The sequence below is a fragment of the Saimiri boliviensis genome, chromosome 10 (genome assembly GCF_048565385.1).
Source record: "Saimiri boliviensis isolate mSaiBol1 chromosome 10, mSaiBol1.pri, whole genome shotgun sequence".
Classification (NCBI taxonomy): Eukaryota; Metazoa; Chordata; class Mammalia; order Primates; family Cebidae; genus Saimiri; species Saimiri boliviensis.
Window position 1 is genome coordinate 35,711,631 of NC_133458.1, and position 24,591 is coordinate 35,736,221.

Here is a 24,591-nt window from a genome sequence, read left to right on the forward strand (position 1 = left end):
CCACCGAAGCATTATACCTTTGAAACAACTCTTATTGGGTTACATAATTTTGAGCCATTTCTATATTTCTTCTTGGATTTGTTTAGTGAAAGGACGCTAAAAGAAGATATTTCAAATGCAGAATATCATTAGTTTTTTTCCTCCATAAGCATCACGGGAAATATTTTGATCTCAAAAATCAGTAATTTCTTCCAACAAATTCTTAAGTAGAAATCACTGCTCTATAGAGAAGACTTCTAGGCACATGGGCAAATAACACAAGGAAAATTTAATGACCCAAATATAAACCCAACCAGCAGGCAAATGTGAGCCCTTCTTTTTCAAGTTTGTGCAGGATCTTATCTACCTACTTGGGTAGCTGGCAAATAGTATACTGTGCCTTTAAAACACACACACACACACACACACACACACACACACACACACACACACACACAGGCCCACCCACACACAAGATCAACAGTGATGCTTGCAAATGTTTATGCAGTTATTCTTGACTTTTAATGTTATAAATGTTTTCTTTAGTTTAGTTTGGATTGGATTCTAATAAATTCTTACCAAAATAATACATTTCCTGTAACTTTTACACCTAAAAATATGCTAAAATGCCTACTCCCATTTTTTCTCCCATTGAAATTAGGAACTTGCTAAATACATGCAAACACGAGTATATATACGCCTATGCATACACCTAGGTAAAATAAAATGCAGTTTCAGTTAAGGACCAATTAAAATGATTCCTAGCATTTAAGTGTCTTCTTAATGTTTTTAAAAAGCTTGTCACTACAATACATTATCTCCAAACACTTTGGTCATTGCACAGTGGAGAGTTCATCTGATCACAAACTTAGAGAATATTAAGCTTAGAAGGAGCAATATAGTTAATCCTGTTTAACCACAGTGTAATACTTGAATCCACATGATAATATCCCTGCCAAGTGGTCACTGTTTGCATGGTTGAACATCTTCAGTTAAAAAGAAAATAAAAGATACTCTGTGAACACAGATTATTACTAATAAGACATTTATTAATGATATTATTACAATTGTTTCTAAAATCCATTATTATTTCAGCAGTGAAGAGGTACATACCAGACTAACCTCAGTCAGATAATTATGGTTAGGTCAAAAGAAAATTGCAAGAAATACTGATTGTAATACTGCTATAGAGAACACAAAAACATGATGGAGAGGCTGCACACATTGGTAACATTTTGCATCATTTAAAAAAAAATCACTGAAAACCTAAAAATGATGTTTGCATTTAAGTGTATACTAGAAAAGTCTTTTATTTTTAAAGTTAATTCTGCATCATTCTCCTGAAAAAAAAGCTATCATCCATAAGATGCAGATTTGTATTGTTTATATCAAGTGATATTTGCATTTAGGTAAATATAATTTAAGACAGTTAAATATAAATTCATGTTTATCTTCATATAAAAATATATATAAAAATAGAGTATTTAAAGGAGGTGGATATTCATACAAAAGAATTGATCAATCAAAATAGGTGTTTTTTTCTAGTATGGTAGTGAAATTGAGGTATTTGTACATTTGGTAATTTCAGCCATGTATTGAATTAAACCTATCAGCTTCCCACTTACCCCAAAAAAGACAAACCTTTAAAATCCTGTAACTGTGTGATGTTATTTCGCAACAAAGCATTTGTATAATAAAGAAATTTACCATTTTGAGCCTAAGCAGATAGAAGAGATACATATAATACATACCTAATTCTTACTACTAGAATTAGATATGTATAATATGTATGCCACCGTTTTAATTAAAATAAAAATTTTATGTCTACTCTAAATTTGGATTGGATATAGTTGCTCAGGAAAATCATAATATAGATTCTAGTAACATAATACTACTTGTGGACATATGCAAATACTTGATGGGAAAAAATGCCTGTGCATTTGAGAATGCATAATCCTTTGCAAAGTATTTACATAAAATATAATTGTAATTTTAAGTTACATAGGGCTGTAATGGCAAACACAAGATTTAAGTAATATCATCAATGAAATGCAATAAAGTAATACATGAGGAACTACGTTTTGTTGCTCACTTTAAAATCATGTATTTCATCAATTCAGACTGTAGTTACCCATCCAAGTTTACAGACAGGACAAGAGGGAATGTTTATGAAAAACAGAAGAAGTGTAAAGTTAAATACATTGGTGTTTTAACTATAAAACACTTCACTTTGTATCTCTCTCACAGAATCTCTTCAAGTTCCCTGTGGAACATTCTTGTTCTTTTCCTTTCATTAATAAAATTTTTAAAAGTATAGGAAGAAATGTTTTTCATAAGCATTAGATTCACAAAGCCTAAGCCATCATAAACACTACATTTTCTCGTGGTAATAAATGCAAGCACAACCTCTACTTGCCAGTGGAATGTAATTGGTTTTTCTCCTTTTCAATATTGATGTACCTATAGAGATGGTAAGACAAAACAAAAGAGCATTATCCTTTTTTTCACGTAATTCAAGTGTTTATATTTCTCTTTATTATCACAATGCCATACCTGGCCCACAGTGGTTCTGGTTAAAAATTATGTTTCAAGTAACTTTTTTCTAGTTATGTATTTCACTGTGAAATGAACTGGTGTTCAAGGTCACATCTTGAATTCATAAAGCTGTAAGAAAAAGTGTTATCATTGTTTTGTTTTAGCTGTGTGTGTGTGTATTGGTGTGTATACATGTGCTGGTGTGCACAAGCGTGTGTGGTCAATCCCAAATGTGTGTGAGGCACAGTGCTTGGCTCCTAGACCATTGTCCAAGTGAGTAGCTTGTCTGCAGCTCCAGATTCAGTTCTCCTGCAGGGAGCCTACATAGTCCTTTTACTTGTACACATCCTGCTGAGAAGGATTTCAGAACAAACCTGATTTATTGGACCTCTGACATGATATGGTGATTGAAAATTTGTTACAGCGCCTTGTTGTAGTTTGCTTTGATTGCTGAAATATCTTCCTACGACATGATTTCTTGATCTTTTCATTTTAATAAAGTGATATTCTTCGGATAATTTTGATTTCACTACCTGCAAATGAAGAGCAAGAAAATTGTGAGGCAAAATCAAGAACATCTGATCCCTGTATAACTAACTCTCACACTTGAACACGCATCTCTGCCACACAGATGTTGCCAAAAGGGCATGAATATGACTTATGTAACCAAGAATGGCTGTAACTTATGCTCCAAAAAAGACCAAGGTTAAGATTCAACTTTGTCACTTTTCTTACCTCATTGCAGCTGCCTCCAATGCAACTAAGGAACAGTCTCAGATGATTTCTCTACCACTCTTCTCTCTCTCTCTCTCTCTCTCTCTCTCTCTCTCTCTGTGTGTGTGTGTGTGTGTGTGTGTGTGTGTGTATGTGTGTTTTCAGACCAGGTATACTAACATACAGCTTGACATAGCACCACAATAGGAAAGGCACTGGTGTGCCTTTGCCGGGCCACTGATTCAAACATGGTGCCCTGAACCTGTCATGACACTCTTATATAAAATGACAACTAAAACTATTTTCAGAGCAAAGAAAAAATTTTTTTCCATTGCAGACTTATAAGCTAACTGTTATTTTTAGTGGTTTTGTTGCTCTGGGCACTTAGTATGTTATGGAATCTGGAGAGCTGCCTATGCACTATTAAGCTAATAACTTTGTATATTTGGAGATATAAATGTAGATTTAGTTTTAGACTTAATTTTTTTTTAATAGGAGGCTAAAGTAAATCCATCTTGGATGCCAATATGCCATGTTGACTTCTGATTAACCCCAATCCTGGGAAGGTTTATAAGATTTCCAGTATATCTATTGTTCCTTGTATAAGAGCAGACTTCTGTTATATCCTGCCCTTAGGTCAAAACAACCTTTATGTTTTCAAACTTCAGTCTTCCTACACATCCCTGTGAATCACCATTTTCCAATGGCATATAAGCCCTGGCCTGGCGTGACAATGGTGCAGGGATCCACAATCTTGTCTTGCTGCCACCTGAGACACAGACATGGCTTCTGTTTAAGTCCCTTTTAAATGTTTCTTTGGAAGAAAATGGACTTTTTGGCCTGTCTTCAGCCTCTCAGCTTCCTGAACTTCTGAAGGTAGGTTTGCCTAGATCTGTCTACCACAGAGAACAGTGATTAAGAAGCATCATTCATAAGGCATAAAAGGGAATATAATAAAAGTTTATTTCCTGTTTCTATTTTTATTCCTATTTGCTAGTTCCCCACCACAAGTTACTAAATTCTCTCCCCAAATATATTGTTAGTTTCTTGTGATTTCATTCATGGTTACTTTACATATGTGTGTGTGTGTGTGTGTGTGTATATATATATATATATATATATATATATATATATATATATGGAGAGAGAGAGAGAGAGAGAGAGAGAGAGATCCAAACAAAGAGGCTACATTTATAATCTACTTGTACATTTTACAAAATTTGTCCTGGTGAAATCATAATTTTCAACTTTAATTATTGGGTTAATCAAACTCAGGCTGTTAGCACTAGAGAGCAAAGGGAAGACCAAGAGAGAGATTGGGGAAAAGTTGGGAAGTAGAAAAAGGGAGGATGGGAAAGAGAGAAAGTACTGACAAGGATGTTTTGGGTGTCTTTATAAATGAATAACAAATAGGGAAGCTGGCAAAATAGCTGAATAGGAACAGCTCCAGGGTGCAGCTCCCAGTGAGATCAACACAGAAGGCAAGTGATTTCTGCATTTCCAACTGAGGCACCCAGTTCATCATTGGGACCAGCTGAGGTACCTAGTTCATCTCACTGGGGCCCACTAGACAGTGGGTGTAGCCCATGGAGGGCAAGCAGAAGCAGGGTAGGGCAGCGCCTCACCTGGGAAGCACAGGTATCAGGAAACTCCCTCCCCTAGCCTAGGGAAGCCATGAGGGACTGTGCCATGAGGGTTGGTGCTATCCTGCCCAGATACTATGCTTTTTCCTTGGTCTTCACAAACCACAGACCAGAAGATTCCTTTGGGTGCCTACCACCAGGGCCCTGGGTTTCAAGCACAAAACTGGGTGGCCATTTGGGCAGACACTGACCTAGCTGCAAGAGTTTATTTTCACACCTTAATGGCAGCTGGAATGTCAGTGAGAAAGAACCATTCACTCCTCTGAAAGGTGGGGCTGAAGCCAGGGAACTGAGTGGTCTTGCTCAGCAGACCCTACACCCATGGAGCCCAATAAACTAAGATCCACTGGTTTGAAAGTCTGAAGTTGACCTGGGATGCTCCAACTTGGTGGGGAGAGGGTCATCCACCATTACTGAGGTTTGAGTAGGCAGTTTTCCTCACACGGTATAAACAAAGCCACCTGGAAGTTCAAACTGGGTGGAGTTCACCATAGCTTGGCAAAGCCACTGTAGCCAGACTGCCTCTCCAGATTCCTTTTCTCTGGGTAGGGCATCTCTGAATGAAAGGCAGTAGCCCCAGTCAGGGGCTTATGGATAAAACTCCCATCTCCCTGGGACAGAGCTCTGAGGGGAAGAGGCGGCTCTGGGTGCAGCTTCAGCAGACTTAAACGTTTCTGCCTGCCAGCTCTGAAGAGAGCAGTGGATCTCCCAGCACACTGCTCAAGCTCTGCTAAGGGGCAGACTGCCTCCTCAAGTGGGTCCCTGACTCCCATGGCTCCTGACTGGGAGACATCTCCCATCAGGGGTCAATAGACACCTCCCACAGCTGAACTCCAGCTAGATTCTGGTGGGTACCTCTCTGGGACATAGCTTCCAGAGGAAGGAGTGGGCAGCAATCTTTGCTGTTCTGCAGCCTCTGCTGGTGATGCTCAGGCAAACGGAGTCTGGAGTGGACCTTCAGCAAACCCCACCAGACCTGTAGCAGAGGCTCTGGACTGTTAGAAGGAAAACTAACACACAGAAAGCAATAGCATCAACATCAACAAAAGGGAAGCCCATGTAAAAACCCCATCCAAAGGTCACCAACATCAAAGACCAAAGTTAGATAAATCCACAAAGATGAGGAAAAAACACAGTGCAAAAACCAGAATATCTTTTCTCCTTGAAAGGATCACAACTCTGTACCAGCAAGGGGAAAAAAAAACTGAATGCAGAAGGAGTTTGATGAATTGACAGAAGTAGGCTTTAGAAGGTGGGTAATGAAAAACTTCTTTGAGCTAAAAGAGCATGTTGTAACCCAATGCAAGGAAACTAAGAACTTTGAAAAAAGTTACAAGAACTGCTAACTAGAATAACCAGTTTCAAGAAGAACATAAATGACCTGATTGAGCTGAAAAATATAGCATAAGAACTTTGTGAAGCATACAAAAGTATTAATAGCTGAATTGATCAAGTGGAAGATAGGATATCAGAGATGGAAGATCAACTTAATGAAATAAAGAATGAAGACAAGATTAAAGAAAAAAGAATGAAAATGAATGAACAAAGACTCCAAGAAATATGGGACTATGTGAAAAGATCAAACCTATGTTTGATTGGTGTACCTGAAAGTGATGGGGAGAATGGAACCCAGTTGGAAAACATAATTTAGGACATAATCCAGGAGAACTTCCCCAACCTAGCAAGACAGGCCAACATGCAAATCAGGAAATATGGAAATACCACTTGACCCAGCAATCCCATTACTGGGTATATACCTGAAGGATTATAAATCATTCCACTATAAAGACACATATGTTTATTGCAGCACTGTTCAAAATAGCAAAGACTTGGAACCAACCCAAATGCCCATCAATGATAGACTGGATAAAGAAAATGTGGCATATATACACCATGAAATACTATGCAGCCATAAAAAAGAATGAGTTCATGTCCTTTGCAGGGACATGGATGAAGCTGGAAACCATCATTCTCAGCAAACTAACACAAGAACAGAAAACCAAACACCACAAGTTCTTACTCATAGGTGGGAGTTGAACAAGGAGAACACATGAACACAGGGAGGGGAACATCACACACTGGGGCCTGTTGGGGTGGGGGTGGGGGTCTAGGGGAGGGATAGCATTAGGAGAAATACCTGATGTAGATGATGGGTTGATGGATGCAGCAAACCACCATGACATGTGAACCTGCACATTCTGCACATTGTATCCCAGAACTTAAAGTTTATATTTTAAAAGCATTAGCCAGGTGTAGTGGTGCATGCCTGTAATCCCAGCTACTTAGAAGGCTGAGGCAGGAGAATCACTTGAACCTGGAAGGCGGAGATTGTGGTGAGTCAAGATTGCACCACTATGCTCCAGCCTAGGCAAGAGAGTGAGACTCTATCTCCAAAAAAAAAAAATGAAAAAGAAAACCATTGTAGGTAATGAGTGATGACAACTTTGTATGTAAATGTATGTTAAATGTCAAATAAATAAACAATTAAAAAAAGAAAAATGAACTATGGTACATTAAAGATGAGTATAAAATCTTAAAAAAAAAAAAAGCAGTCTAGAGAAATCAGCAGGTTGTATCGAGGAATCCCTATGGACTGTAATTTCGAGCTCAGTTTGCAGTTAACTACTGATTAATATTCCAGGTCCTGGAGTTGAAATTTTTTACCGTGTACAGCTCTTTCCACTCTTATTTCGCTATATGGTAACTCTAAATATGAAAGGCAGGAGAGGTGCACCAATGCTTTCCTGAAAGTTTTGTCCATTTTGGAGGAGGTTTGTACTCACAGCAAGATTAGTGAACAGTCTTCAGGAAGTTTATTTAAGGAAACATTTAAGCATAAATATAACATTCGACCTTGAAATAATATTACTCCAGTGTTCTGAAGCCAAAATAAGGTTAATTTTGTTTATATAATTTTATCTAGAATTCTGGCTTTTGCAAGTGTCTGATGGTCTGCATACTAATTATATGCAAAATAAAAAAAGTTATTTTCATCTCAATGAAAAAAGTTATAGTTCTTTAAATGTTATTTTAATATTTGTGTGATTTTAGGATTGAATTTAGGTTGCACTGCAAACAATGGATAATGCTGGGGTAGATGATTACAACAATCTTAAATGTGATTCATAAATGGAATATACAAAAGCACAGACCTTCAGTGTGTCTGCTGAAGCATATGGCTTCCATTTGGGAGTAGTGTCAGAATTTTGACAGATCTCAATGGGAAGGTTGATAATCTATTTCTATTTTTTGGAGATCCCTAAACTGATGTCTGACAAAGGAAATCAGGATAATGGGGTCTCCTGTAGCTTCTGAGGACCAGGTTAATCATTCTATAGCACCAGTGCTTCCATACATTCTTCAAGATGGAACCCTTCATGCCAGGCCAGTGATTGGCCCAACAACACTTAATTCACTTGGTTTCCCTTGAAAACTATTTTGTAGAAAAATGCAAAGATGATGTTTCCTAATCCCTTTGTTAAATCATTATCATCCTGATACTGAGTTCTATCTGTATACAGAGAATTAGTTCAATTTTGATTTGTCAAAATGTAGATGTAAAAATTCCTTCCAAAATGCTATTGTGAATTGAATCCAGGAGCATTAAAAACATCTGATAGTATTATATGCTATGTCATTAGCCTATACAATTTATTTCATGAATGCAAAATGTTTCAATATTATGAAATATTTCATTATAGAAAATTACCAAACAATTATATGTAACTGTATGATTGTTTACCATGAAAATCCAAGGAACATACTGAAAATTAATTAGATGTTATAAAGTTAACATTTGAAAATTTTATAGCTTTTCTGTAGTCTATCAAGAATTAGTAAGAAATATATTAGAAAAAAGATCCCATTACAATGCTGAAATAACTTCACTAAGTTCAACAGTGATATACAGGATGCAGGTGAAAAATATATAAAAAGTTTAACGGATCATTAAAAGGCACATGAACAAATGCAGACATGTACATGTCAATTCTTCCCAAGTTAATTAAAGTGCTATTCCAATTGTAATGACAGAAGAATTTGGGGAAAACATGACAAAGAAATTCTAAAATACATCTTAAAGAATAAATGTAGGAAAATAGTTAAGACGATTTGGAAAGAAAAAAAAGTGATTAGAGGAGACTTTCAATACCAGGCATTCATTAGTCACTATGAATAGAGTCTACAATCATGACTCATTATGATTTAAGTCTACCATCAGCTGACTGAAGGACTGCTAGTGGTCACAAACTTGATGCTTCCTCTCTGGTTTCTGGCAAGCAAAGTATCTTAGAGAGTCACAAACATCACTGAAGGTTTCCTTGGCTTCCTTGCCAAAATTAAAATGTTTCTTCTCCAGGAAGACACCGCAACTGTCGTGTGTGTGTGTGTGTGTGTGTATGTGTGCATGTGTGTGGCGGAAGAAGCTGGGGGTTATAAAAAGTTGGCACTCATGGTGGTGCTACTCGTCCTACCATGGTTTATGATCTTTAAATCCCAGGTGATATGATTAGACTTTGTGTCCCTTCTCAAATCTTGAATTGTAATCCTTATAATCCTCACGTGTCAAGGGAGAGATCAGGTGGAGGTAATTGAATCATGGAAGTTGTTTCCTCTATGCTGTTTTCATGATAGTGAGTTCTCATGGAATTTATTTTATGAGGGGCTCTTCCTCCTTCACTTGGCACTTCTCCTTCCTGCCACCTTGTGAGGAAGGTGCTTGCTTCCCCCTTTGCCTTCTGTTTCCTGAGGCCTCCTCAGCCATGCTGAACTATGAGTCAATTAAACCTCTTTCCTTTATAAATTGTGCAGTCTCAGGAAGTCCTTTATAGCAGTATGAAAATGGACTAATACATTAAGTGTAGTTGGTTTTCTCTGAACACCTAGTGCTACTTCAAGGACACCACTTTTCGATCTGCAGCCTTCAATCCTGTTCTTTGTGGAAGCATGTCATCCAGTGATAACTTTCTCTAACATCTCTCCATTGCTGCCATCCACCAACTTCTTGAGCACAGCTATAATCCTGTTATCATCCTAGATATTAACTGGATTTATAAAAATCAGATCTGATCAGCCACTCCTCTTATAACCCTTCAGAATCCCCCATGGGTAGGAGAAAACATGCCAGTGGAAAAGTAGCGTGTCTTCTAGAAGGATCCCAGATTTGGACTGAGGGATTCAGTAATACACAGGCCTGTGTAATGTACTGACAGGCAGGCATTCCTGTCATGCTTGTTTAGTTAAGAGGCTGAGAAACCCCTGGGAAAGAACCCAGAGGCTGTGTCTTCTACTTAATTTCAGATGCAACTTGGCATGTCTCACCTCTACAAAGGCGAGTGACATGATTTGTCCATATCCTTACCCAAATCTCATCTTGAATTGTATTTCCTGTAATCCCCACATGTCATGAGAAGGATTGGTGGGTGGAAACTGAATCATGGGGGCAGTCACCTCCATGCTGTTATAAGATAGTGAGTGAGCTCTCCGGAGATCTAATGGTTTTATAAGGAGCATTTCCCCGCTTTGCCCTGCACCACTCCTTGCTGCCACCATGTGAAGAAAGATGTGTTTGCTAGGAAGCATGATTTTCCACCATGCTTTTCTACCATGCTTTCCACAGTGATTGTAAGTTTCCTGAGGCTTCCCCAGCCATGCTGAACTGTGAATCAATTACACTTCTTTCCTTTACAAATCACCCAGTCTCGGGTATGTCCTTACAGTATGTGAGAACAGACTAACAGAGTAAATTGGTACCTGGTAGTGGGGCACTGCTGTAAAGATACCCAAAATGTGAAAGTGACCTTGGAACTCTAACAAGTAGAGTTTGGAATAGTTTGGAAGGCTCAGAAGAATATAGGAAAATGTTTGGAACTTCCTAGAGAATTGTTGAATGGCTTTGACCAAAATGCTGATAGTGACATGGATAATAAAGTCCAGGCTGAGGTGGTCTCAGAGGGAGATATGGAACTTGTTGGGAACTGAAGCAAAGGTGACTCTTGTTATCCTTTAGCAAAGAGACTGGTGGCATTTTGCCCCTGCCCTAGAGATCTGTGGAACTTTGAACTTGAGACAGATGATATAGGGTATATGGTAAAAGAAATATCAAAGCAGCAAGTGTTCAAGAGGAACCAGAGTTTAAAAGTTTGGAAAATTCACACCCTAATGATATGACAGAAAAGAAAAACACATTTTGGGGGAGAAATTTAAGCCAGCTGCAGAAATTTGCATAAGTAATTAGGAGCCAAATGTTAATCACAAAGACAATGGGGAAAATGTCTCCAGGGCATGTCAGAGACCTTCATGGCAGCCGCTCCCATCACGTCAGGATGCTTAGGAGGGAAAAATGATTTAGTGGGCTAGGCCCAAAGCCCCATGTTCTTTACAGCCTTAGGACATGGTGTTCTGTGTTCCAGCTGCTTCAGCTATAGTCATGGCTAAAAGAGGCAAAGATATAGCTCAGTCCATTACTTCAGAGAGTGCAAAGCCCAAAGCCTTGGTGGCTTCCACATGGCCTTGGGCCTGTGGGTATGCAGAAGACAATTATAGAGGTTGAGAACCTCCACCTAGATTTCAGAGGATGTATGGAAACACCTGGATGTCTAGGCAGAAGTTTGCTGCATGGGCAGAACATCCATGGAGAACCTCTGCTAAGACAGTGCAGAAGGGAAATGTGGGGTTACAGCCCCCACACAGAGTCCCCACTGGTGCACTACTGAATGGAGCTATGAGAAGAGGGCCACTGTCCTCCAGACCCCAGAATGGTAGATCCTCCAACAGCTTGCACTGTGTGCCTGGAAAAGCCACAGGCACTCAACGACAGCCTGTGAAAGCAGATGGGAGGGGGGTGTTTCCTGCAAAGCCACAGGGGAACTGCCCAGGGCTATGGGAGACCACCTCTCGCATCAGCATGACTTGGATGTGATACCTGGAGTCAAAGGAGGTTATTTTGGAACTTTAAGGTTTAATAATTGCCCTGCTGAATTTTGGACTTGAATGGGGCATGTAGCCCCTTTGTTTTGGTCAACTTCTCCCATTTGGAATGTGAGTATTTACCCAATGTCTGTACCCCCATTTTATCTAGGAAGTAATTAACTTGCTTTTGGTTTTTCAGGCTGATAGGTGGAAGGGGCTTGCCTTGTCTCAGATGAGACTTTAGACTTGGACTTTTGGGTTAATGCTGGAATTAGCTAAGATTTTGGAGGACTGTTGGAAAGGCATGGTTATGTTTTGAAATGTGAGGATATGAGATTTGGAAAGGGGCTGGGATGGAAGGATATGGTTTGCCTGTGCCTCCACCCAAATCTCATCTTGAGTTTTAGTTCCCATAATCCTCACATGTTATGATAGGAACCTGGTGGGAGGTATTAATAATTGAATCATGGGGGCAGTTATCTCCATGATGTTCTCATGATAGTGAGTGAGAGATAGACAGTGAGTTCTCACAAGGTCTGACAGTTTTATAAGGGGCTTTCCCCCCACTTAACTCTGTACTTCTTTTTGCTGTCACCATGTAAAGAAGGACATATTTGCTTCCCCTTTTGCCATGCTTATAAGTTTCCTGAGTCCTCCCCAGTGATGCTGAACTATGCATCGATTAAACCTCTTTCCTTTATAAACTACCCAATCTCGAGTATGTGCTTCTAGCAGTGTGAGAATAGACTAATACAGTGAGATTACCTGATTTCTATGATTATGAGCAACTATAAGTAAATGCTGAAAAAAATGTTTCACTAAACAGTGTAACTCATTGGAGCCCAGGCTTTGGAAACACTCCAACTGAGAATACACAAAGGGACACAGTAAAGCTCTGCACAGAGACTTGTGCAGATTTGAGACCCACACTGGGAGTGGGCTTATCCCAGAGTCCCTGTTCGGGAGGACCTGTAACACTTACACAGAGTTAAAGTTCCATGAGCAGATGAGAAACAGAGTCCAGGTAAATGCGGTCACACATATTATATTTAAAATGTCTGTGTGTCTCTCTTCCCCACTCTCAGTGGCTGGAAATCTAAACAGGAGCTGGAATGCATTGCATGCTCAATACATTTTAGTTAAGCTCACAAATATATTTTATCTTATATTATTGTTTTCTTGTCTAGATTAAGGCTGCAGATTCCTTTGTGGATAGCTTTCTAGAACTTGATGGCAAAATATAAATTAAAAGCTAAGTACAAGAAGAATTCAATACTGATAGAGAAGAATAGAAAAATTCACATTGCCAATTAAAATGAGGTTTAAACTACTATTTCCTAAAATGTTTATGGTGAAATAAGTAGTTCTACATAAAGCCCAATCTTAGATAAATCCAGTGACCATAAATGTGGTCCTAATACTTTTAATTGCATGAGATTAAAATCAAGGATGTAAGTTTAAAATGGAAGTACATATCAAAGGGCTAATTGAGTCTCTAATGTAGAAGAAAGTAGGTTTTGTTTTTATTGTATATACTTATTTTTAATTGTTATAGTGAACAAGAATTCATAGAATCATTTGTAATGAAAAAACAGAAGAGAAATTAAATGAATCTGTATCTTGTAAAATTAAAATTTAATGATTTGTTTTTTCCATATATTACCCATCTTTCAATTTTCAGAGTTCTCTGCGTCAGAAAACACATGGAGTAATTCAGATATGGTCCCTATCCTCCAGGGGACTATATAAAGACACATGTCTAAGATACTTGAAGTAAGAACAAGAATGAAGTGACTTCAAAGACATTGTCTGAGACTAGCTCCCCAAGGTCAGGCACCATGTTGTTTCCATGTTATGAATAGTTCCTTAGTAGATTCAAAAGCCTTAGCACTAATTTATGGTGGGCATGATTATCTCTTCACACAGCTATTATTCCTTTGAACGTATGTGTAAAATTCAGTTTCCAGCATTGCTGTCAAACTGCTGCTTCAGAGTCCCTGAGTTTCAAAATATTACCTTATTTTACCTACTCTTATAAGCGCTAAATTGGAGAGAAAGGAGTCAGCTACATTTTTAAGGCTTGGAAATGTTATGCCAGTGAAAGATGTTTGATACCTGTACAATAAGGAGCAAATTGCTCCTTTCCTTTGATCTCATGTGTGGAAATGTGCCCATTTGGGTCCTTTCCAAAGTCAGGGAGCCATTTGGGGTTCTTAAAATCCAACTAAAGTGTCAACTGAAATGTGACTTTGAAAGAGAGCTGCTTTGCAATACACATGTTAGGTTACCTTTGGGGCATAGTAATTATAGTAAACAACAAAAACAAGACATTAGAAAACATCAGTGAAAGATTTAGGCCTGACGCAGAGACAAAAGGCCTCAGATGTTTGCATACGGTGGTTACCTTAATCAGAAACAAATTCTAACACTTTGGCACATCCAAATTCTTCTCTAAATTTGGGTGCTGACGACTTGACACTGACAAAGAGACAAGTGTCTCTAAGGGGAAAGAAGCTACTACCTATGGTTAATGATACATACATATATAATTTGGCAAATGTTTGTATTATGTTAAATATGAGTGTTAAAGGACAATGTTTATTTTGTCACTCTAATCTGAAGTAACTCCTCTTTATTTTGTTTTTGTTTTGTTTTGTTTTGTTTTGTTTTGAATTTGCTGTGTTGAAGTACATTTAAAAGTAGGAAGAGATAGTGAAGGACAATTGATCTTCATGAAGTGTGATAACCTGTTAGATCAGCATTGTTCTAGAGTCTTATAATAAAAATTATTTTTCTCACAGCAATGTTCACATTTGATTAAGTTACATGTAAGACTTTCAAGTAAAGATTACAGTGTTTCAAAGACAAGTATTTTTAATATACTGACTATAGAAATTCGGAAAAACAATTTTGGAGCTAAAATGGAGTGTTATAAGTATAAGATCATATAGGTTATATAGATGATCACACTTTTCTGTGACTCATTGTAGCAAGAATTGAAATTCTGTGCTTTGGAGTATAGAGGTAACTTTTACTTTTTTATAGATTCCTTATACCATAAGTGATCTCCCAGTTTATAATTATAGATCTTTCCACATCTCTACACCATTAAAAATGTGGGTACAGTGACATTTTTGAAGGCATAAAAATGGCCACAATTCAACTTGACTGGATTCGGCCTATGGGAATTACAAGACTTCCCAAACAAACAAACAATTGTGCTAATTACGAAACAAAACGTTGCAACTTTTACTATTAAATGTAGATAACTTCAACAATCAAAATTGACTTCACATAAACAGTCACCAGAACAAGCAGTATTGCCATGTCAATTAACTGCTGCATCTAAAAATAACTCTGAATTTCCAAAAAGCCAGTACAAAAGGGAAGGCTTGGTGAACTGGAAAGGTGTCAGGCAGATTACAAGCAAATACCTTTCTTAAAATTGATCTTGACCTGAATAACCCCCAAAGAACTTCTGATGTGGTTCCAGATCCACAGAATAAAATAGAAAACAATTTTTGTAGTGCGAGTGTTCCAAAATTGTCTTATACTAGATTAGAGGCTGTTCTGATTACAAATATGTTTCGTGATAATGGATGGGGTCTGAAGAGGAGGCAGGGAAATGGCTTTCTGAGGTTGGAAAACATGAGATTGGCTAGGCAAATATGCTAGTCTTAAGATAAACGTATACTGTTGAAGTACTTTTTGTTGGATGTAGTCATTCTGCAGATGGCATTCAATCCAAGATCCAGTCACCAAATTATGACCAGCTGAAAAAGTAGCCTGAGAATTCACAAAAGTGGAATAAAAATAACGTGGCAAACAAGAGCTAGAAGTCAGTCCTTATAACTCATAATTTCTCTTCAGGACATCATGCAATTTTGACAGATAATAGAGAATTCTTTCATTTCATCGCTTAGCCCCCAAATATTTAATTATGGCCATATGAAATAAACTATGTTTTGATTGAAGGGAATCCAATTTCTGAATCCGTCAAAGATGCTGGGGATTAGGAGGAAAGACTAAAATTTTCTTTAGGAATGAGTTTTTTGTTTTGTTTTGTTTTGGTGTTTCCAGATTTGCAGTCAGCATATTGTCTGTCTCCCACCCTTCCTCTAATCCCCAGCCCTTCTTACTCTGACAGCTGAGGCTTTGTAACTCCTGCCCTTGGAGAAAGCTGAGTGTTGGCTCTGGGAACAAATTCTGCACTGAGGTGTGAGACTGATTGTAAGGAGGTTTAGACCAGAAGCTTACCAATTTAATATTAAACTGTTGGTTCTATCTTATACTCTCATGCAATTCCCTAGATATTAAATTCTCCTGTTTCAAACTCAGTTTCCCAAGTGGCTATGTTGCTGAATTTTTATACTATTGGAATCACCTTTATTAGTCTGATTATAAGCTAATTCTTTTCTTGCTCTATTCAGATGTGCATCTTGAGTCTTGGAATCTATTGAACCTTAATACACAGGTATTTGTTTCTATCTAACTCTCTTGAACTTAAATATTTTAAGATTAAGGCACTAAATGTTATACAATTTGTGTGGGAACTAACATTTCCAACTACTGACTTCACTGTAGGAATTTGCCCAACATTACTCTTGCCTTTATAAAGAAGATCTTCCAGTGGGTCATTCAGTTTCTTGTCAGAAGAGCTCTCCAGCCTCCTGTCTGAGGCATCCTATGTATGACGATGGAATGCTAGGAGGTCTAGGGAAAAGTTCAGGGCTCCTCCCTTCGCAGGCCAACTTTACCTTCATCTTTCTGTTTTCCGCCTCTAGATTAATTTATTCTTTACTATATTTGTGTTTCTGAGTCCAGACTTTCTGCAGTTCCATTCTGAAAGATATTGTATTGTGAGGATGGAGATTCCTGACTGTATGGACTGAGGTGAGGAATTCAGGGGTCTACCAGTTTTGCACATAGACTTTTAGCCATTGTTTTCTGACCGGTGTCTTAGCCTTATCTTTTTCAGCACTAGATTCCTTTAGACTGTGGACCATTAAGAGGATCTGAGCAGCAAGTATGCCTCACCCTCAGCTGATATTTCTCTTCGCTAGGCACTTTCAGTTGCACCTTATCTTGCCTACTAAGTCAAACTTCATAGAATGAATTCAAATCAATTCAGATTTCTTGTCTGTTATGAGTTATTTCTTATTTTGTCTTTTCTAGTGGCAGAGAGTTGGGGGGTAAGTGAGTAGCTTTATGTATTTAAAGTATTTTTCTTGGGGTTTCAAGTGTAAGAGAATATAAATGCTTGTGGTCAATCTGCCTCATTTAGTCTGTACTTCATGCATGATTTTTTAGACCTTATCCTTATGCCAATTTTCTCAGTGTGTTCAGTGGGGTGTTAATAGTTGTAATAAAAAAAAGGAAAAGTCATTCTGTGGTCAGAAATGCTGGAGAAAAACTGGGTCAAACTAAGCTAGCCAGCTTCTCTAGTGTAAGAGCTTCTGGGATTATTTAAAATACTTTTTTTTTTTTTTTTTTTTTTTTTTTTCTGAGAGCCCATAAGGTGGAGGTATATTCAGTATTTCTCAAACCACAAAACCTGTTTTCACCAAATTAGAACATTAAAACTTAATGTAGGAAATGCTAATCAAAATAGTTCAAACTCTGACTTAGTTGGTTCTTAAAGGCCATTAATAAACTCCCTGACATAATGGTTGACTGCAAAGAACAAGAAGAGTTTACGGGTCAACATCTCTTTTGGATACACACTGACATTCTAGGTTTCAGTATTGCAAAGGCTGGGAAGTATAGCTGCCTTATGGAGTTGTAATAGTAGTTCAACTTTAAGTTACTTTCACTGTTTGTTGATTCTCCATTTAATTATCCTTCTTAAGAGAGAGACTCTGATAAAATTGGTGTTATCACCATTCAATATAGAGTGCTCCCTTTGGAAAAGGATTTTGTACCAACTCATCTCAGAAAAGGCCAGGCTCCCTCATGACCAATGAATTCATTCTCTCTGGGCACTGATCTCTAATCTAATCAGCTAGTAGCAGAGGCTAGAATGCACTTACAGGTGATTGAATGAGCACTAATCATTTTACACAGAAAGAACTGTTTGAAACTACATTTCTGAAAAAGGAGTGTAGGAATCTGTAACTCATCTTCAGCACAAGGCCGTTAAAAGATTTTAAATGACAACACCAAATTTGAAGTATAGGAACATTCTCCTAGTGGGAGGTAAGAAGGATAGATTCTAGTTGTCATTAGAGGCTCTGAGATAAAAATACTACAAAAGCTGAGGGCAAAGAAATAACAAAACAGCTGAGGGCAAAAACAAAAACAAAACGAAACACTACTCTGAAATCAATAATAGGGAAGGAGAGTCCCTTCTCCCCACCTTTTTCATTTGTCACCCCACACACTGTTTACCTGAATCCTCAACCTGATCCTCAGGGGCCTTTCTCCAACTGTCCTTCTCTGTCTTGTATTTTTTTCTATCTCTTGGTATTTATTTTTCCCCTCTATTTAAAAGCATATCAAAGTCTTTTCTCCTTTAAATCCATTATCTTTCCCCCTTTCTTATTTTTATTTGTTGAAAGCTGTTATCAGCTCCTTTTCTTACTTCTAAAACTTCTTCAATCTATTCTAGTCTAATTCTTGCCCCAACATTTTACCAAAAACACTCTTAAGATGATCAGAAAGGACCCTACCCCTCACCCTCATGCCAAAAACAGTATTTTGAAATCTTCCCTTAATAGATCTATTACATTTGGCAACATTGACCCTGTCTCCATCTCTCCTTTTTACAAACAGTTATTCTGTGGCTTTCCATGGCATCACCTTCTACTAGAGTTTTCCTGCTATGAGTTTATGCTTAAGTTCAAATGCTCCTATTTCTTCAGACTTTGCTTAAATATTGGTGTTTCCAGGAGTTTCTTCCTCATCCACTCTACTCACTTTCTCTGGATGATCTATTTTCATGGTTTTAACTACAATCTATTTCCTGATGACTCCCAGTGCTATCTCCCATCCCTATCCGTCCCTCCAGTGTCATATTTGTATATCAAACTGCCCACTGGAGATCTCCACCTGGATGTCCTACACGAAGCTCAAACACAGCATGTTCAAAACTGAACTCAATGTCTTTTCCTAAGACAATGTCTTTTCAGTTCTTCTCTGTCTCAATTTCCAATTTAGCTCTCTAATACATCACTCAGGTTAGGAGTCATCTTTGATTCTTCCCACTCCTGCATGCCATAAATAAGATCTACAGGTACCATTTTTAAAAACCAGGCTTGCTTTTGTCCACTTCTGTCTTAAACTTGCTGTCTCTGTCCTGGTTTGGGTGGACCTTCTAGAAAAAAATTCTCCTAACTTCTCTTTTTAACTTGATCATCTTCAGATCTTCCTTCCTCACTGTTATTAATCTTCACTGTTTGAAACAAACCCATGACCATCTCACTCCTCTCTTGAAAATCTGCCAGTGGGTCTCGATCACCTACAGGATCATCCAGCTCTTACCAGGATCTTGCCCTCACCTACTTTTTTCAAATACCCTTTTGTGATTGATATTCTATCTACAGGATTCCCTGTGATTCTGAGAACATCAGGTTATTTCAGAGCTACTTTGGTTCACATTATCCTATGGGGTTGCATTGGCCTTCCTACCACCTTTATCCTATTTTCTTGATTAAGTCTTTTTCATCCTTCAACAATTAATTTGGATGGTTATTCAAGGAGAGACGCTTAATCCTCAGATTGAGTGCCCCTTCTTGGTTTTATCACAATATCCTATTCATATATCTGATGGGCTATCGAATGTATTGTTTCATAATATGGGTTTTTTTTTTTTCCTAAAAGTCATTATTTCAGTTTATCTACCAGATGAATTTAAAGGTTTTTTTTTTAAAAAATTTTTAAATTGTGTTTAGATAGTAAATTTGTAAAGTTTAAAGAAGAAAGTAAAACACTTCATTTCTAGGCCAAATAATCTTTTGTTTATTTAATTAAGATTAAATAATAAAGGCTATTGGGTTAAGATTAATTAATTGTGGGAAACCATCTCTGATGAAGAACTGAAACTTCCTTCTTTTCTTCTTTCCATGGTACCAGAATCAAAGGAAACTGCTGGTATTAGTGGTGGTTTGATGCTAGCTGTTTTTTTGTTGACTGAGTCAAAAGCTGTAGCTACATTTGCCAGAAAAGGAAGATATTATAATGAGGTCTGGATAACCTATTAGACTAATGAATAATAACATAACAATTGGTTGTGGATTTGTCCCTTCTGCAGCCAGCTTTGTGTCGATAACATTGCCATATTCTTTCCAGGTTTTAGCTTGCTTACAGTAGGTGTTTGCCACATAACGGAAGGCACCATCCAAAACCTGTCTTGGGCAAGAGCTACCTGGATCCTGTTTGTTGTCCTATGTAAACATTGGGAAAACATAATCCATTTCCACTCATAAAAAGAAACACCTGTTTTTCTAATCAGCGGGAACATGTTAGTCAAAATTGATGCATACCAGTTGGGAAATTGTTTATAGTTTCTTAGTGGCAACATATTCTCTTTTGTTGCCTTGACAGATGAAAGAAACACCTCAAGACCTTTAATCTCACCTATGGCAGTGAGAGCTCACTGAAGCAAGTTTGTTTTGTCTATGATAGAATTCTAACCACAAACCAAAGAAAAAAATCAATATCTTACTGTAATGATTATACCAAACTTTCTTATCCTTGAATCTATTGTGGAAATAGTTTAGTTGAAAACCAGAAGATAAAAGGCCCCTAAGCCAGAATTTTTATGATTCTAATACAATTTTTTCAACTCTTGTTATTACTTTATGGTAAGACTTATTTGCCAGGCTCTTAAAATGAGCACAGAGTGGGGAAAAAAAGGTTATCAACAGAGTTTTTCCTTTTTAAAAGTTTTTAACTTTTTAGACATGAGACCAGTAATCAACTTTTTTCCAGCTTGCTGCATTCATTATCAAATCACTCTTTAAAAAGACTTTTAGATTTTTTGGATTGTTTTTAATAGGCTAACATTGCTATTATATTACTGTTAAGATGTTAGGCGATGATTTAGAAACATTATAAAATGTTAGTGTCAGCTCTAGAGACTTCCTGAGGAACAAGTGGTACAAATTGTTCAAGAGTTACACAGTAATTATGCCTAAGTAATGAATGAATTTAGAGACTTTTTGATGAAGGGAAACAGTTGAGAAAGATGATCATATCAGCTGTATGTCGTGACTGGAAAGGCAAATGCTCCCAGAAACTTATTTTAGCTTAAACATGAAAACTTCAAAATAGGCCAGGTGTGGTGGCTCGCACCTGTAATCCCAGCACTTTGCCAGGCCGAGACAAGTGGATCACCTGAAGTCAGGAGTTGGAGATCAGCTTAGCCAACATGGTGAAACCCCATCTCTGCTAAAAAAAAAAAAAAAAATACAAAAATTAGCTGGGCGTGGTGGCACACGCCTGTAATCCCAGCTACGCGGGAGGCTGAGGCAGGAGAATCACTTGAACCTGGAAGGTAGAGGTTGCGGTGAGCCAAGATAATGCCATTACACTCCAGCCTAGGTGACAGAGCAAAACTTCATCTAAAACAAACAAAAAACCAAAACAAAACAAAACAAAAAAACCAACAAAATAGACAACACTACTCTGAAATCAATTGAGATAATTTGGGGGACACCTATGTGGCTTGCTATCAAGACAGCCTACATCAGAAATAGAATTAAGAAAAAGAAAGTTGTGATAATTACACTTCCAAAACTATAAAGTCAAATAAGCAAAATGATTTCACCTGGCATGCTTGAATCATTGTTACTATGCAAGTTAAAGATAGTTTGCTGCTGTGGTAGGAGATACACATAATGTAACCATATGGAAAGGGCATCTTCTGTTTTTAATTGGGCCATGTTGAAATCATTCGAGGACATTTTCCTCTTTAGACTTTCAGAGCACTAAAGCTTAAAAAAAAAAAAAAGTGGTCACCTTTCCACAAAAATATGTATTGAAGACACATTATGTAAAAATAAATAAATAAACAAAAATCCTTCCTAAAAGAGGAACAAAAGCAATCTGTATGTTGTCTTTCAAAAGCCCTGTTTTCTATGAGTTTGGCAACCACTGGCTTGCTTTTGTAGCCAGCTGTGATTCTGGGCTGCTGGCTCAGCTGCCAGATCTTTGCTTCTTTCTGTTTCAGGCTACTGCCCTTGCATTTCTAAGCCTTGACATTTTGCAAATAGGATAAGTACTCTAAAGGTTGTATATTTTCTTGTGGAAGACATTAGTAGACATGCAGTATCCTACAGCTTAAAATCTGCTCTGTAACAGCATGATTCAGCTTCAAGCTGCTAGGTCAAAATTTAAAATGTCATGTTCTGTACTGTGGCTGCAGGCTTTCACTTCTCTGAAAGGCAGTTCCATTTGGTCACATTAAAGGATAATGTAAATCCACCTATAAATCATACAGAGCAACGACTGCAGTGTCAGTAACTTTTTTAGTATTTGTAAGACTCTTGGGACCAAGATGGATTCTTTTTTTTTTTTTTTTTTTTGAGATGGAGTCTTGCTCTGTCACCCGGGCTGGAGTGCAGTGGTGCAACCTCGGCTCATTGCAACCTCTGCTTCCAGGGTTCAAGTGATTCTCCTGCCTCTGTCTCCCCAATAGCTGGAATTATAGGTGCCCACTACCCACTCAGCTAATTTTTGTATTTTTAGTAGAGACAGGGTTTCACCATGCTGGCAGGCTGTTCTTAAACTCCTGACCTCAAGTGATCCACCTGCCTTGAACTCCCAAAGTGCTGGGATACAGGTGTGAGCCACCATGCCCAGCCCACCAAGATGGATTCTGATAGTCAGCTAAGGGCTGAAAAAGAGAATCAGAAGGAAACCTTAGTTGTCACCTCACTAGTCACACTAGTTGTCACCTCACAATCCACTAATGAATGTATCCTCGTTCACAAAAGAACGCAAGCAAACAAGAGTGAATCAATATCTGATAGAAAGATAAAATAAGGCACTTTTTATCTCAGTTTCAGCAGAATTCCTGAAACCTACAGCAAAATAACAGTAGCCAAAAAATTTTATATTACAAGTAATTTCTGGACAACCTATGCAAGACTCATAAAAGTATGGAAAAATCCACTTTCCCATATCCTTCTTTCACCAAAAGAGTTGTGGGACAAACAGGAAGAAAGAGATGAAATTTCTGTGTGAGCTTTCCAATGTTTTGTGGTCCTCTTCCCCACTGGGGTGTTGTTGCATTTTTGCCGTAAGCCAAGTGAGAGGAGCCTTCAAGAGAGCCGAACACATGTCTCTTGGGGTTTAGGAAGCATTAGAACTGGTATGATACACTGTGGCTACAGATCAACTTGAAGGTGGCAGAGAAGGTGAGAAAGCTTCATTGGGAACTAACTGTATTTCCAGCAACAACAGAGCAAGGATCCATTAATATTTCTGTAGATAAAAATGCATATATTTCTTTGGTTCAAAGTATAGCAAGCCTAATGCCATTTTGAATATTTTTCAAAAGGATACATGGAGGAGCAACATGATCCTCAATAGAGCAATGCACAGTTGGATACCAAGGAGCCAATAAAGGAATCTAGCTGGAGGAGAGGTATTACTGCCATCAAGGAAGCTGTAGACAGAAAGTTCTACCGGTGGGGAGGAGGCTCTTCAAGGCAATTCACAAAAGTATTCATCAAGGAAAGAAATAGCATGTGAGACTCAGAGAGCACATCACTGGGTTATGCCTGTACTCTTCAAATAAGACTCTTCTGGTCCTTAGCATCCCGTCTCTATTCTGACCAATGCAGAAAAAGGTAGAAAAGTAGAGAAGGAAGATATGGAAATGGTAAAGAAGTCTCCTGCCTCCTCTCCCCTGATTTGGGCTTTTGAGACTGAGGGAAACCTAAGCTGAGGAGGGAAATGACTTATGTAGTTATGGCCCAGAATGGGACAATTTTAGTATTGAAGGGATACTCCTATGCCCGAAGGTGACTGGAGACCTTTTGTTGTCTGAAAGTGGTGTTAAACTTATGGGTCCTACCCAAGACTTTTTAAATTCAAGGGTAGGGGAGGAAATAATCCACAGAGGGTTTAAAAAGACAGGAGGAAAAAGAAAGGCTATTACCTTATCAGCTTAGCCTATTTATAGGTTTAAAATAAAATTATTTTCACCCTGAGGGAGGGAAAAAACTCCTACTCAAAAAACAGGTCCTCCTGCTATGCACTGGACAAGCCAATGAAAGAAGGTCATTCATTAGTTTAGCACACCAAGTAAACTTGTTTTCTAAGCTGCTGCTAATGAAAACCTTTGCCACTTTTTTTTTTTTTTTTTTTTTTTTAAGATTCAATTTCTGATGGGAAGGCTTGAAGTCTATCAGAGAAATTACGTGATCTCCAGGTTCCCATATTCCTGCCTGCATTGACCAATGGTCCTAGTTTTGAAGTGTCTAAACAAACATACATTTTTAAACATCTCATTTGGTAGAGCTAAAGCTGTGGTTATTATATACCTTGTCTGAGTGATGATGAAAATACTGTTTAATCTCCACCTGACGTTGTTTTTTGTTTCATGCAAAATAAGACTGACAATATAATTAAAGACCCAACAAACAATTTAAAAAAATCAAAAGCTATAAAATTCAGAGAACCAGCATAAATACCTCATGGAAATGACAACCACACTTCCCCTGTAGAAACTCCTTGTATCGTCCCATTGTTATGGTGAATGTGTCAACTACTTCATAGCCATATTTTTTTGCAGTATCCAGAATAATCAAATTTTCTTTCCATAAGTTCTGCACTTCACTCTGATTGGAAAGAAGAATTTTTATTA

General features: G+C 37.9%; 1 protein-coding gene across 8 annotated transcripts in view; it reads right to left on the reverse strand.

Moving 5' to 3' along the window:
- Positions 1 to 1,007: 1,007 nt before the first annotated feature.
- The window catches only part of CPED1 (cadherin like and PC-esterase domain containing 1), a 310,759-nt gene continuing 287,175 nt past the window's right edge, over positions 1,008 to 24,591 (reverse strand). For 6 of the 8 annotated variants that reach the window (XM_074379153.1, XM_074379151.1, XM_074379152.1 and 3 more), the window contains 2 exons: positions 24,419 to 24,565; positions 1,008 to 3,047 (listed from right to left, as the gene is read on the reverse strand). In XM_074379153.1, coding sequence (XP_074235254.1) covers positions 2,835 to 3,047; positions 24,419 to 24,565 — 360 coding nt within the window. In that variant the 3' untranslated portion in view covers positions 1,008 to 2,834. Of the gene's footprint in view, positions 3,048 to 21,071; positions 21,168 to 24,418; positions 24,566 to 24,591 lie in introns of those variants that run through there. The other 2 variants (XM_074379154.1, XM_074379155.1) reach the window with 2 other exon arrangements.